General features: G+C 32.5%; 1 protein-coding gene across 1 annotated transcript; it reads left to right on the top strand.

The window, feature by feature from the left end:
* Positions 1-52: 52 nt before the first annotated feature.
* On the top strand, positions 53-10,082 carry LOC117115784. The gene is made up of 8 exons (XM_033259712.1): positions 53-480; positions 660-953; positions 1,481-1,564; positions 4,624-4,855; positions 7,367-7,417; positions 7,592-7,642; positions 7,734-8,093; positions 9,125-10,082. Exons 1-8 carry the CDS (start codon positions 289-291, stop codon positions 9,394-9,396), a joined length of 1,536 nt encoding a protein of 511 aa, XP_033115603.1. The 5' UTR covers positions 53-288; the 3' UTR covers positions 9,397-10,082.
* The last annotated feature ends 4,854 nt before the right edge of the window (positions 10,083-14,936 follow it).

The raw sequence follows: 14,936 nt of genomic DNA, 5'->3' as shown, positions 1-14,936 counted from the left end.
TAAGCACCATCTCATTATTCTTATTTGACAATCTCTAATTTTCCTTCACTCCCCTGTTTTGTTTTCAAGTCACTTTTGTGTTGCTTTTCTCTTCTATCACTTTTCGTTTGCTTTTCTTTTCTACCACTTTTCTGTTTCAACCATTATTTATGTTTTTTTTTCTTTTGTGTTGTTTTGGAGAATGTATACAGACAAATGTTATATGTGCTATACAAGTGCACAACCATTGGCCTTTGAAAGTGTAGGTATAAGTACTCTTATATAAAAGAATAATGATCCCATAATAACATGTTTAAAGTCATCATTACTTTTCAGTGGCCTTTGATGATTGAGCATTGGAATAAACTTGATGAGGAAGGAATCTTGGAGGAAGAGTTAGTCAGACATCTTTGGAGAGATGAGATTAGCAAAGACGAAACTTGCTTTGAGTTCTTCTTAGAACTAATGAAGCAGTTTGGACTGCTGTGCGAGCAGATCAAGGTACTGTATTGAATTCACTGAATGTGTTGCAATGACAACACATGATTTATATATTTTTTCACAAGTTTCATCTTAGTTTACCTTGCATGTCATATATTGCAGTATGTTTGACTATTCAAAAATGGGTATAAACATAATTGCATATGTTTTCCCATTTTTCTTTCATGTTTATATTGTAGAATGAGGAGAGTACACATCGGTCATTTTTTGTACCCTGTCGACTGAAACGTAGCACAGACAATATGGCTATTAAGTCAGACTCAGATCAGATGGTTTCTATCTATATGGCTTCCGAGGATTTCATCCCTGATAGTATCTTCCATCCTCTAGTTGTCAGTTTGATTGGAATGGTACAAGACATGGGCTACACGGCTAAATTAGAGTTATTTAGCAACTATGCAAACATCTGTCTAGGATGTCATCACACTCTCAGCTTGGGACCGGTAGTCATTGATAACAAGCCCTCATTGAAGGTAAAATGTTGTTTGATGTCATTTTTCAGTCATAATTGAAGTGATACCCGGTGAAGTTATAATATTAAATGACTGATGGATTATGATTAAATATTGTTTTTTAGAATAAAAAATTATTTTAATGTTACACCTTATTTTTATTTTCAAGATTCAAGATATATTTTAATTATCATACAAAAGCAATTTTCTGGGTATTGGTTAGTTACATTGTTAAAACATATAAATACATAAATATAAATATACAAGACAAATGTCAATTTGTATTGTATGGCATAAAACTTGTGGCTACACCACTTCCTTTTTAAAAAATTCAGTAACATAATCTTTGAGAGAAATAAAATAATTATCAAATTTCCATTACTAACATCAACTTCACTCCCTCTGTTATTAAAACATAGTTTATGGAGCATATGTGAACTGCCTGACAAAATCAGTGTTGTAAAATAAAAATGAAAAATCAGATACTGATGTATTTAAATAGATTTCTATATAAGTATTAATTTATAGATTCTCTATTTGAATTTTAGCTGGAAATATTACGAATGTCTGTTGTTCATGAGGATGGTACAACTACATCAACAGGTGAACCAACTCCAAGAGTTTGTATGCAGGTAATATCTTTTAACAATTAAATCTCGAAACTATATTATGAACTGTAAAATTACACAAAGTCATTATTTCAGTATTTATTGGCAAACACCTGTACGTGGTGCGTCATACATAATACATAATATAATCAAGTAACAATTTTACATAGTCGACCTTCCCATTTACGAACTTCTCATTTACGAACATTTTATTTTACGAACGTTTGGCCTATCATATGTATGTGCCTATCATACTCTGTCTTATGGTTAAAATCTGTCTAAATGCACTGTTAATCGAATCAGATAGTCCGAGTATAAATGTATAGTAACATCAACATTTTATCCTGTTAAGAATAAATCACTGTTCTGATATTCAATAAGCGTCTGTATTATTTGTTTTTCACTGTCAAAAAACGATTTGCAAGCTGCTCTATTTTTAGAAGATGACATCAGCAATTACCCATCATTCAATGCTACAGGTACCAAAACCACATGTTTGAAATCTGGAAGGTCGATAAAAATAGGAACAGTTTCTTTTTTTAAATTATACAAAAATACCTTGACTAAATTAAATAATAAGCCCAGTGCTTTTAATACAAATTAATATCAATGTTTGTTTACTAATTTGCTACAAATTACGGAGAGAGGCCTAACTAAAGTTAGCAGAGAGCTGCTGCTAGGCCCAGCTAAACCATGTACCACCACCACACTGGGTTACTGTATGTTGAACAGTTAGCCTAGCTGTTACATGGAAGGAAGATTAGGTCGGTCTATCCATGAAACAATTTCCTTAGCCTATTATGAATCGATATTATTTTGTCTTGAATTAACATTAATTGATTCTTCAATGATTTCTATAAATGTTTATTGAAGACTTAAATGCAAAATTAAGCCTAGATGTTGATAAGCAGGCCTAGATATAGGCTACAACTTTGCATTTTTAAACTTGAAGGCGCTATTCTTACGAATTTTCTCAATTACGAACTGCTTTCAGCCCAAAGTGTACGTAAGTGGGAAGGTCGACTGTACAAAGAACAAAAATTCAAATGAAATTTTAAAAAATTAACAAATATTGATTGGAAAGGGAACAAAATTACAGTAGGTATTACAGAAGGGTAAAAATAAGACAAACAGTAAGTAATGATATGTTTAATCATCACTATAAATAAGCATTTATTATTTGGTTATAAGGTAAAGGTAGAAGAATAATCGCAGCATCATTGTGCTGAATTGCATATGGGAGTGGTTTGTGACTACCAAGCTGCCGGAAAGATATGCTTATAGTAGCTATATATTCACACCATTTCACTAAGACAGGGCTAAAATGAACCGTAGCAATGGGGTAAAATAACCCCCTACTCTTCCAAAAGATGAACTGGGTTCTTGAAAGTGCACACAACCCAGATGGTGCACGCTGGACCTCCATTTTAAGTCCTTATCCAAGAAAACTTATACCAACCGAACTTACTTACGATTACTTATCAAAAACATAGTCTTTCAACTACACAAGTTAAATATACATATTATGATGGGCCTTCAGATATTAGATATATTATTACAGTAATAATTATAATAATTTAATTGTGAGCTACGCCTAATGGATCAGACTCATCTAGCCGCTTTAAATAGGCCTTAAACTATCGTGTGGGTATTTCTAAGTCTTGGAGTTAGTACTGTACAAGGTTGAGCTTAACTATATTCACTTAACTACAATTTGTTAAACAATTAACCCACACCGGACACTAACCTGGTATTTCTGAGTCAAGGTTTTGGGACTCGGATTACATTTTACATTTTGCAATACAATAGAAAAGTAGAAAATATAGTATAATTAACACATTATGTAATGTTAAAGATTGTTTGTCTCAAACATCTGTGCACATTAGTAAATGTTCTTGCATAAAAAGGTAGAAACATATTTAAAAAAAAAAAAAAATAGAAATGTAACCGGGGCAGATTTAGGATTTGGCGATTGGGATTCATTAGTGTCCACATCACCTCAGTCCCACCTTGGTTTGGGCTCAGGTTTGAAAATATGGACCTTTAGGTGGCCGGAAGTTGTTCTCTCATACTTTTAAAATCTTACTAGTACAATGTTCATAATGATGAAAGTAATATAACAATACAATACAGTAATTTTTTTTGGAATACAATTTAGGGGGGTGCGATCGCACCATTTACACTCCCTCTGCATCCGCCCAAGTGTAACCTTGTTTAGTTTACTAACGGACCTTTTAAAACTAAGTACGGTATTTTTTAGTTCTCAGAGATATCTATGTAGTGTATTAAAAAGGTGAAATCATCACATACCACAATAAAGCAAAATAATACAAATCAATCTAGTTGACCTGCTTATTGCATACTTTGGGATTTCCTTCCAGCAAATGTAAATTCTGGATGTTTAAGGATTTTATATAAGACGATGACTTGACTGAAATACAAGTTCTATCAGTGTTCTTTATTCATGGTATTATGGTCAATTCAACCATAAGAATGTTTTTATAAAACATATTTTAAAAAAAGCTTTAAAAAAAAAAAACCCGCTTTCCACATTAGATCTTTGGAAACAGGTCTTTGAAACAAACAATTAAAGTTAATATAGACTTACTTGTATGATTACACGATATGTAAATGAGAGAAAGTATAATTATAATTAGATTAATCAATTGTGAGAATTATAAGCTTTAAATGGTTCTAAGTTTGTTTTTTTTTTCTTTAAAGATGTATTGTTCCTCAAAAGTGACAACAAATCATAAAAAATAATTTTGCTCATTTTGCTCTAATTTATTAACTGGAGCATAGAAATTATTGAATTTTTAAAAATGTGATTTTTAAACTTCATAGTGTTAATAAAATAATTAAAACACAGTACGTTTTCGCGGTAAATATATGGTTAATTTTTTTTAAACATTATCTCTACATTATGTTCAAGTTAATCATTTTTATGTTACTCCAATTTCAAAAATAATTTTCATGATTGTTTTAGTATTTTGCATGGGACAATATAATTTTAAGTGTGTTTTTATAAATGTTTGTACTGTTTTTCCTTTTATTTTAAATAAATTGTTACAATTTTTATTAAGGTGTTGGAGTTTCTGAAGCAAGAGATGAAAGTGTTGACAATTGGAATGAAGCACACAGGATATGCATTCCGTGTCCTGTGCTGGCAAGACTCGAAAAAAACTCACTTCCACAATTTGGACGAGTGTCTGGAAAAAGATTTTATCCCATGCGGACAGAAATTGATGATGACAGGCAAACTACAAAGGATGTTCAGGAATAAGAAAATACTAACAGGAAACCCTTCCTTACCAGGTATTGTTGTGGAAATGGACATGATAGCACTTAAAGAATATTAAGAGACCTAACCCATGATTTGTCTTGAAACTAATCAGAAACAATTGCTTTAATATTAACATTTGATTATTAATATTTCTCCAAAATATGTCTTGAAGGTTTTCATGACATTTAAAAGTGTGAAAAAAAATTAAACTTCCAGTATACACCAAAAATGCGCAAAGTAGGAGTAATACTGGTATTATCATTATAAAACTGTTTTATTTCTGCCTAAGGTAGTTAGGGACATCCTGGGTATGATATTAAACTCCATCCTGTCGAAGCGTCAGTGACTAAACTGACAACCCTCTCAGATGTGTCTTAATGGCTGCTGAGGGGAGGGTGTTTATGGTCACCCAGCAGCAAGAAAAACCAATAGCTGGACAAAGGGCGGATGAGCTCCTCGGAGTCAACTGCCAACCATTAATTAGTTTAAGGAATAGGAGTAGTTTAGTCTCATTGTGATTATTGTTATTATAATTATTATTTTATTTTATTGTTATTTGAATTTTCTCTGTAGCCCTATGTTATTTCTTTGTAAAGTACATAGGGGCAATGTGCAATATGTGCTATATAAATATAACATTATTATTATTATTATTATTATTATTATTATTATTATTATTATTATTATTATTATTATTATTATAACAGTGAACAGTAATACTAGAGCAGTCACTTCAGGTAGTTCATGCCTTTGCCCATTGCCTGAATACTGAACGATATGCCTAAGCAGACCATATATGGTGGGCCATGTTTTTCTTTTATGCTTGTGTTAAAAAATTGAATTTCATTGACCTTGCCCTTTGACATTTTCTTCATCTAATGGTGATGATTTAATTGTTTTAAATTTTTTGTATAGAGTGGACTAGCAGAAAGTGGTCACGCCGGTTGCGAAAATGCACCCGATGTGGCAACCAATGGTTAGCTGCAACAAAAAGTTAAAAAATCTAAGTATATAAATAAAAAGAAAATTGTTGTTTTTTTTGTTATTTTTCCCTTTTTATTTTTATATTTGGAGTTTGGAGTAAGTGTTTGTGTGCCCTGTACTTGGAAGTTCCCCCATATTTCCCATTACACTATGTAGAATAGAGTTCCAATTTGGACCGAAAAGTGGATGAAGCTCCTGTCTAGCATCCTAGATTTAGAGTTTGGCAGGCAAAGGGCATGACTGGGCATTGCTCTCCTTTTACGCTACGAACGGCGTATTTCATTGTATCTTTTTGAATATTATGTACCATTCCCATAATTTTTATGATGATCCATCCTTAGTTTTTGCCTAATTTTGCAGACAGCAGAGAATACATAATAATAATATTTATTTGGCAAAAAGCATATAGGAGAAAAACATCATGCATAGCCCGGATAGGGAATGGGCAAAAGCCTGAACAATATTTGCTCCCTATCCTTCATATAAAATGAAATACACAAGAACAATCAGAACTAAATACACAGAAACTAACCAGAAACATAAAATGAAATAAAATGCTTAATTTAATTATTCTTAAAACAGGAAACATTAACAGAGTTTTGAAGTAGAGAAGGACGAAGAAAGTGGCGGAGAAAACAAATGTAGTTGGCAATAATACCCTTAATTACTTATACAGTACTACTATTAAATACTATACAAGTTCAAGTTGACTTTAAGCAGCATTAGTGCATTATTTAATTCCTGCCCACATAAATAGCATGATTTAAAGTTACTTTGGAGGTGTTAAGATTAGATTTAGCACTGCAGGATTTCCCGATACTTTTCTTTATGGGGATGAATCTAATTATTTTAGGTGCTAGAAAGAAATTAAAGGGTTCAAAGATGGACTTAGGAATTTGCCAACCATTGATCAGTATTTTTATGGAAGACCGAAATTTACCAGCTATCGTTGTGGAAATGGACATGCATAGCACCTTACACAATTAAAAATTGTCTCAAAGCACTTACAGACTGTTAAATAGAGAAGAGAAACTAACGCATGAACTATCCTGAATCTATTCAGAAACAACTGCTTTAATATTAACATTTCATTATAATATTTCTCAAAAATATTTCTTGAAGGTTTGGATGACATTTAAAAGTGTAAAAAAATTAAACTTTCGTTACTCTATGTGTGAAAATATACTGTGTGTAAAAATTAAGAATATAATTTAAATATTACTTGAAGATTTGCATGACAAGTAAAAGTAATTAATTTTAAATTTAAGCTTTAGGTAAATCAAGTGTAAAAAATGTTTATGAGAAAAAATGCTACTTTATTGTCTCGACATTTCAATGAGATTGCACAGAATGTAAGCAGGAAAAATGAAGACCCTCAAGTTGCTCCCAGCTTTAGTGATAGAGTAGATCATCTTATGTTATTGTTAATGTTAAACCACTTTAAAATTTAAGGTTGAAAGTCATTTTGTATTAAAACAATAATAAAACTCTATAATTTGGTCCTAATCCTAACATTCGTAGATACTATATTTGATCTGTTAATAATATATTGGTTACAGGTCCTTCAGTGGAATCTGCAAGTGTCAGCAATTTAGAGACAGCGCAACCAGGTTGGTGTTTTTCTTTTAAAATATACTTATTTTATTGTTAATTTTAATTCACTTTTAACACTCAGTGCTTGAGTGTCATTTAGTATTAATAGGATATTAAAACTGTACAATTTGGTCCTAATCCTAACATTCTTGGATACTATATCTGATCTTTTATTAATTTATTGGTTACAGGTCCTTCAATGGAAACCTCAGATGTCAGGAATGCAGAGAAAGCGCAGCCAGGTTGGTGTTTGAGCCACTGTTCTAGATATTCTGAGTAAATCTGTCTCTCATTATTTTCATTTCACCAGGCATACTCTTATCTTTGCTTCAGATGGAAATCTAGGTTATGTGGATGATATGCACCTATCTGCTATTGCCGAAGGCATGGGACTTGAATGGAAACAACTGGGCCTCAGGCTAGGTCTCAGTTGGAACAAGATTCAACAAATTTGGAGTGATAACAGACGATTGTTCGACCGCATAATGGAAATGCTGACAGAATGGAGAAAACAACAGAACTATGAGACAAACCAAGTTGAGATAATGTGCAACGCTTTGAAGGATCAGGGACTCACAGAGCTTGCTAACAAGGTCTTTGGCTCACAAACATCAGAGGATCAATCATCCCATGTGGAAGCAAGTACAGATCATCCTTGTGGAAGATTACACCATACAAAACAGGAACACAATGGTCAGTAATTCATAATTGCTCTTGGAATTAGCATACGATATGATAGAGATGGTGATATTAATACAGTAACATTAATATTGTTATTTCAATAAAAGTGTTTTGTTTTTGTTATTGTTTATAACAGTGATTATTAGAGCTTTTACTTCATACAGTGCATTCCTCGCTCCATGCCTGAATATAATAATTTTGTAAATAATCATTTTTATAAAAATAATTAGTAATGTATTTGAATTGACAATTTTGTACATATGATCCCCATTTCTTAATTCTTATTGGTATATATATATTTTATATCCTATTTTTATAAAATTTGATATTGTATATTTCTCTTTTTTAAAATTTAATTGTAATTGAATTGTGAATTTGTTATTGTTTTTTTTAAAATAATATTTGTGTTTTTGTGTCGTTTGTATATTGTTTCTTTATTGTAAATTCAGTCGTTTCAGTCTTGTACCGCTGACTCTTTTTTATGTTCTTATACCTGAATAAAATAAAAAAATAAAGAATAACAACAGACTGTGTATGATGACAATTCAATCATTTTCCCCCCTGTGCTTGTATACCGAACAATATTCCTACAGAGCAGTCAATTATTTTCTTTTATGCCACAAAAAAAAATTGAATTTCTGTGACCTTGACCTTGTCTTTTGACCTTTTCTTCACAAAATTTAATAATCACTTTGACTATAATGTACCATTCCACTAAAGTTTATAATGATTCATTCATTAGTTTTTGCATAATCTTGCTAACAGCGACCTGAAAATTTTGGTAATTTTAATTATTTAGTTGTAATCATTGTGATAATTGTACAGTAATACAAGTTTTTAAAATTTTAATTCGTTCTATTTTAATGTAATTTTTTCTATAAATGTACATATCATTACATTTCAGCCTTGTGCTGTGAATTTGATTTTAAGAAAACTTAGCTTTATCTCCTTTGGCAGAGGTACATAAAATATAGTTGTAAATAATACCTGTAACTTATACAGTATTGTTATTAAATATTAACAGTTTTTTTTTTCTGTCTCAGGTTGTTTGACTGATACTGACCTTCAGTTCATTGCTAAAAGACTTGACAATGATTGGAAATATTTGGGCTACTATCTTAATATGAAACGCTCTGAAATAAATCAAATTGCAACTGACTTTTCACCACCAATGGTTGACGCCTGTATTGAAATGTTGGTAAAGTGGCGGAGTAGACAGGAAGCTAAAGTAAATCATCTTGCAAAGATTATTGATGCCTTAACCAGTCTTGAAAGAGAAGATATCATTAAAGAACTTAAGCCTTATTACCAGTAAAAATATAACTAAAATAAGAGCCACAGAAAGTGGCCCTGATTCCCAGGAACCAAAAAGCGGGGTGGGGTATCCAGTAAGATCTAGGGGCAGAGCCCATGGTTAGGGGCCAGTCCAAAAGCTCAGACGTTTCATGTAATGCCTATTTCAAACGATTACAGACATAATAACAGAGAGAAAATATTATGTCAACATCTTGAGAAAATGAATTATAAAAATAGACAATAAACACATTCTGGCTATTTGATCCAGAGATATTTAATTAAATCATTCACTCAGTGCTTTCATTTAAATATTCGTGGGTTTTTTTTAAACAGAATGTTTATCAGCATTTTTGTATAATAATCAAATTTCATGACATTATCCCTGATTATATGCTTTCATTGGGACTGTTGGGCATCTTTGACATTCCGATACAATTTTCTCGGAGTTGGACACAGGTTTTATTATTAGACATTCGAGTAGTTCAGGTTTGTTCTATCGATAAAAAGTGCATTGTCATGCCAAAGGCAAGAAAATGTAGGATGGCCAAGAATATTTTGAGGACACATGCTTTGGAGAGCAAAATAACATTGCATCATGACCATATGTAGACATATCATGACTATATATGGGCACATCATGACTATATATGGGCACATCATGACCATATATGGGCACATCATGACTATATATGGGCACATCATGACTATACAAGGCCGTAGCCAGGGGGGGTTCGTTGGGTTCGAATAAACCCCCCTTTTCATGAAGTGCCCTTTCAAGAAAGGCTGGCTAGCCTGCACTTTAGGCCTAGCCTAGAGCCTATCATCATTGAAAGTCCTATTTTAATACCCGATTGTTAGGCCTACCTAAGTAACATAAAAAATTCTTGCCCCAAAACCTTGACTCAGAAATACCGGGATGGTGTCCGACGGGGGATAGTTTCACCTATATATATATATATATAATATATGATTATAATATGCTACAACCAACCATACAAATTTGTCTCGGTTCTTTTAGTTATTGATTGTCTTAAGTGAGTGTAGTATGATACAACTTCCAAAGTGCTATATAAATAAAAAATTAAGAATAAACCATACTGGATTCTTTGGAGTTGGTATCATGCTACTGTTGTTAAATTACCAATACTTTAGTACTAAAGTAGTAGTATTTTTTTTTTTAATCTTTTCCCAACTCAAAAAATTACCTCTTTAATATATACATTTTTTTTAATGTATGGCCTCTCAAATCAATTAAATAACACCTGTAAATGCTTAGAATGCTGGACCCCCACCAATGGTGCTCGCAAGTGCTCTTTCAGTATCAAAAAGAACCCCCCTACCAAAATCCTGGCGACGGGCTTGCTATATATGGACACATCATGACTATGAGCACATCATGACTATATATGGGCACATCATGACTATATATGGGCACATCATGACTATATATGGGCACATCATGACTATATATGGGCACATCATGACTATATATGGACATATCATTATTTTATATGGACATACAACAGTTTTTTGTCAAAGAAAATTTGATAGTGTGGACAGTGGTTTTCATAAATTCGCTACATCGTTTTCCTTGCGATGGTTGTGCTGCGTAGCTGTCCCCAACACAATCAGGAAGGCCTCATGATTTGACCGACCAATCAGCATTGCCAAAATTTGCCGGCGATCATGTGTACATATGTAATATTTTTTAATTCCAGTTTAATTTTCAACTCAAAATTGTATTTTCCTTCTAGTAAGTTTTTGGTTGATTGACTGTGCACTTTCTTGTGTTGCCACTGATGTTAAAGTAAAATGTTAAATAGTTTATGCCAATTTAAGCTTTAGCATATGTTAGCCTAGCACTACATACCTTTGTAAAATTTTGAATTCTGGTAAACAGTTTTTGATTGGTTAGTTCCTCATTCTTACAAGCCAATCAAGTGATGTAGTAAAATTAAGCTAGTTGATTTTGAATGAAGGGATTTTTCTTTAAAATGTGTTATTTATTTAAGATGATAATTTTTAATTTTGAAGTATTAGCATCTTGTGCTGCATCAATGCAATTAAGTTGATCTTAATATTTGAGGGATTAAAATTGAAATATATATTTTAAAATTTCATTCATTTATCAAACTTGTTTTTTAGATTGGTTTTTTTTCAATTAATGGGAAATCATAAACTTCAGTTGTTATTGTTGTTCTGTGCATTGTAGTGGTTCATTTACAGATAAAACTTGACAATTTGTTATGTAGTAATGACAGATAATCTTTAATTTAGTAGGTAATTTATGTTTATAGATACTGTATAAGCATATGTGCTCTAACCTTGTACAAATAAAAAGGAGCCTTTATTCAAAAACATTTTCCACAATGGTATAATGCATTACTGTATATTGTAAAGAAAATCGTACAGCTTATTAGAATAGAAGGGTGTTTGCCTGATTAGTGAAAGTCCCTAAATGGGCTCTGATTGGATAATCAGACCATCTTAATAATAGGTCCATGATTAGGCCCATGTCATGTAGCTAACATTAATATGCTAGATGCAGCAGCCAGTAAATGAAGTCGAATCAAGAGAAGTGATGACTTGATCTCCTTGTGTGTAAATTACACTACATTTAACTAAATAAACTTTATTATTGTTCTTTTCTATAGTTTTTAGTGGTTTCATTTACAGATCAAACTTGACAATTTGTGGTGTGTAATGACATAATTTTTGGATACCACTCTCACTTAAGCAAGGTAATTTAAGTTGTATATAGCACTGTAATTTCAAAATGCAACTGTACCTGACAGGCAGTCTTTAATTGTTTCCCAATACAAACCAGTGGGCCATAGCGCTCTGGTAAGGGGAAAAGCACCTGGTGAGAACATGGGTAATTTGGGAAATTTGTAAACACATGCTGCCACCAAAATACTGTAAAAAACAAGATTGTATACTTTCTAAAAAAATTTAATATACAAACCAATTTGGTAGAACTGGTAGAATTATATCCCAGTATTTAAGTACTGTTAAGATATATCAAAACTTATACATTCCACTTTTTATGTGGTTGTACAATTTCAGTTTGACTAAGTAGATGTTATTATTTTTTTATTGTTACTGATAGTATTTATCAGTGGGGGCACCAGGATTTGTCCGAAAAGGGGTTCAATGTGCCCAATGGGAAGGCTGATTTTTCCAACACCAGCATAAGTTAGTAGGGCCAGGGCATCCCAGAACCACTTGCGATTGTCCATAGGATATGTTGGCCATGCCAGGACATCCCAGAAACTACTCAAGGGTCCATAGGAAGAATCCCTGGCAACTCCGACAATTTAGGGATCTGAAAGGCTTATTTAGTTTAAATTCTGTAAAAATTACACAATGATTTTTTTTTTCTGTCCGACTGGCGCCACCACTGGTATTTATATATTCAGTATTATGTAGTGTTTATTTTGTTTTAATTATCGTTGTTCATTGTTAAATATGTGAAACCAAAACAGTTTTTAAGCCATTGTAGCTTCAGTATTTGAGAAATATAGCATTCCATTCATTTTAATTCTGTGTCATTGGTTTTATTACTAAAAGAGGCCACGATTCATCACACCAGAAGCACTAGGAGTCCTGAAATGGGGTTGGGGAAGTGCCAAAATGGGGTGTAAAATGGGGTGTTGGTAATTTGAGTGATTTTTAACTACTTAACCATGAGTTTTAGGGGGACACGAGTATTTCTTAGCGCTATGCCCCTCCTCCCATGCAGTCCTAAATACGCCGTTGTAATTTATACGTTTATAAATCATCCAACCAACTTGCTAATCAAGATATGACGTCATAGTCTATAGTTTATTGCACTTTTAAATTATTTTAAATATAGAAAATTAAATTCACTAAAATTCAAATAATTTCATCTTGATCATTTTAAATATTTTATTGTTTTGTTTTCGAAATTGACGTTTTGTAAGTAGTTGTTGAGATTCAGTGTGAGCTTACCAATTACCAGATGCGAGTAAATTAATTACAAGAAGAATGAAGAGTACCAATCAGCAAGGATTTCACAGATTCAAAAAATGTTACACATCATATCCACCAGTATCACCAATGCAAATCCAAATAGATCACATAGGCATACTAAACTGAGACGACAAATTCATTTACAACGACTTGACGTTGAGTTGAAAAAGTAAACAGATCAAAAGAAGCTCAGAAACAGCTTTGTTTTCATAAACTCACTACAGCGCATTTTCCTGTCCTCATCGCAGTCGGAAAGACTCCCATATTCGTTCGACCATGGTTCGACAAATAACGTCGCATCATCCAGGTATGGGGAGGGCCAGCGTAGATGAATCAGGATGAGTAGCACAGTTCCCATATAAACCATAGAGGGATTTTATGCCAGGGCCATGACCGAGGTTCTAGTCGACCCCTTGATTCAGACTCCCTGTCGGCAAATTTTTGGAGCCACCACTGGCACGTGTGTATAAATGTAGATGATTATTAATTTATTTATTTCCTTTAGATCTAGGCCTACATATTATTAGGAGCTGATTTCATCCTTTATCGTTATGTCCATCTTATTTAATACAAGTAGGGAATTGGTTTTTAAGAGGATGCTTGCTCGAAATGGGGGATCGGTCGAACCAATGAGCCACATTGGTTGTTATTTATTTTACTGTAAATTAAGTAGTTTAATACTCTCTTTTGTTTTGTTTTACTACCGTAAATAAATAAAATAAATAGGCCTATTCCTGGTTACGACAGCCTACAAATTATGTAGGTATGCTTAGAATATTATCAAATCTATAAGAAATCATTGAAGTTTTAACTGAAAATGGAGGGCTTCACTAAAATGACTATAACTTTTTTCCCAAAGAGGATTGAAGAGGAGTTTTCGCATGTTAAAGAGGACACCCATGCGCATCAATTGATACCAAAAAAGCTTTGTTAACATTTTTTTTACCGGTAAATCAGTAAAACGAACAGACTACAGGGGTCTCCCTTGTTGCAGGTGTCACACATAAATCATTATGTTTTAATGTTTTGGTAATTTCAAATTCTACTTTTTGTTTTGCTACGTTGTTAACTTTAGGTTAACTTTAGGTAAAGAATACCGGTACCTATTCTGTTCACTCCATAGTGCATTCAATGTATAACAAAAAATTGGTAATATAAACATTAAAAAAATTATATAAGATGCAAATTTTATAAAACGATAAGTTAACATATATTTATATAATAGTAATTTTACATGGAAAATATTTATCTGCTATATAGATTTTAATCTTTTTGACCATGTTTATCAATACTGTAATCATAAATGTATTTGAAATAGCTTTTGCACATGTAAGCATTGTTTAAATACGAAAAGCAACGAGAAAAGGAGAATAAAGGTGGGCTGCACCCATGAAAGACAAAAAAAAAAATTAATACTGATATTTAAATAAGTTTATAATGAAGTATATTTAATGTAATATGCAGGGACGAATCCAGGGATGTCCAAAAGGTGGGGGTGCGCGAATGTGGGCTCGTTCGAGATAATACTAACCTAGGGGGTCCGGAGGTAAGCCCCCGCGAAATATT

Source organism: Anneissia japonica, unplaced genomic scaffold (genome assembly GCF_011630105.1).
Source record: "Anneissia japonica isolate Jap-2015-1 unplaced genomic scaffold, ASM1163010v1 scaffold1455_len155807_cov116, whole genome shotgun sequence".
Lineage (NCBI taxonomy): Eukaryota > Metazoa > Echinodermata > Crinoidea > Comatulida > Comatulidae > Anneissia > Anneissia japonica.
This window is presented reverse-complemented; position numbering and strand designations above follow the sequence as displayed.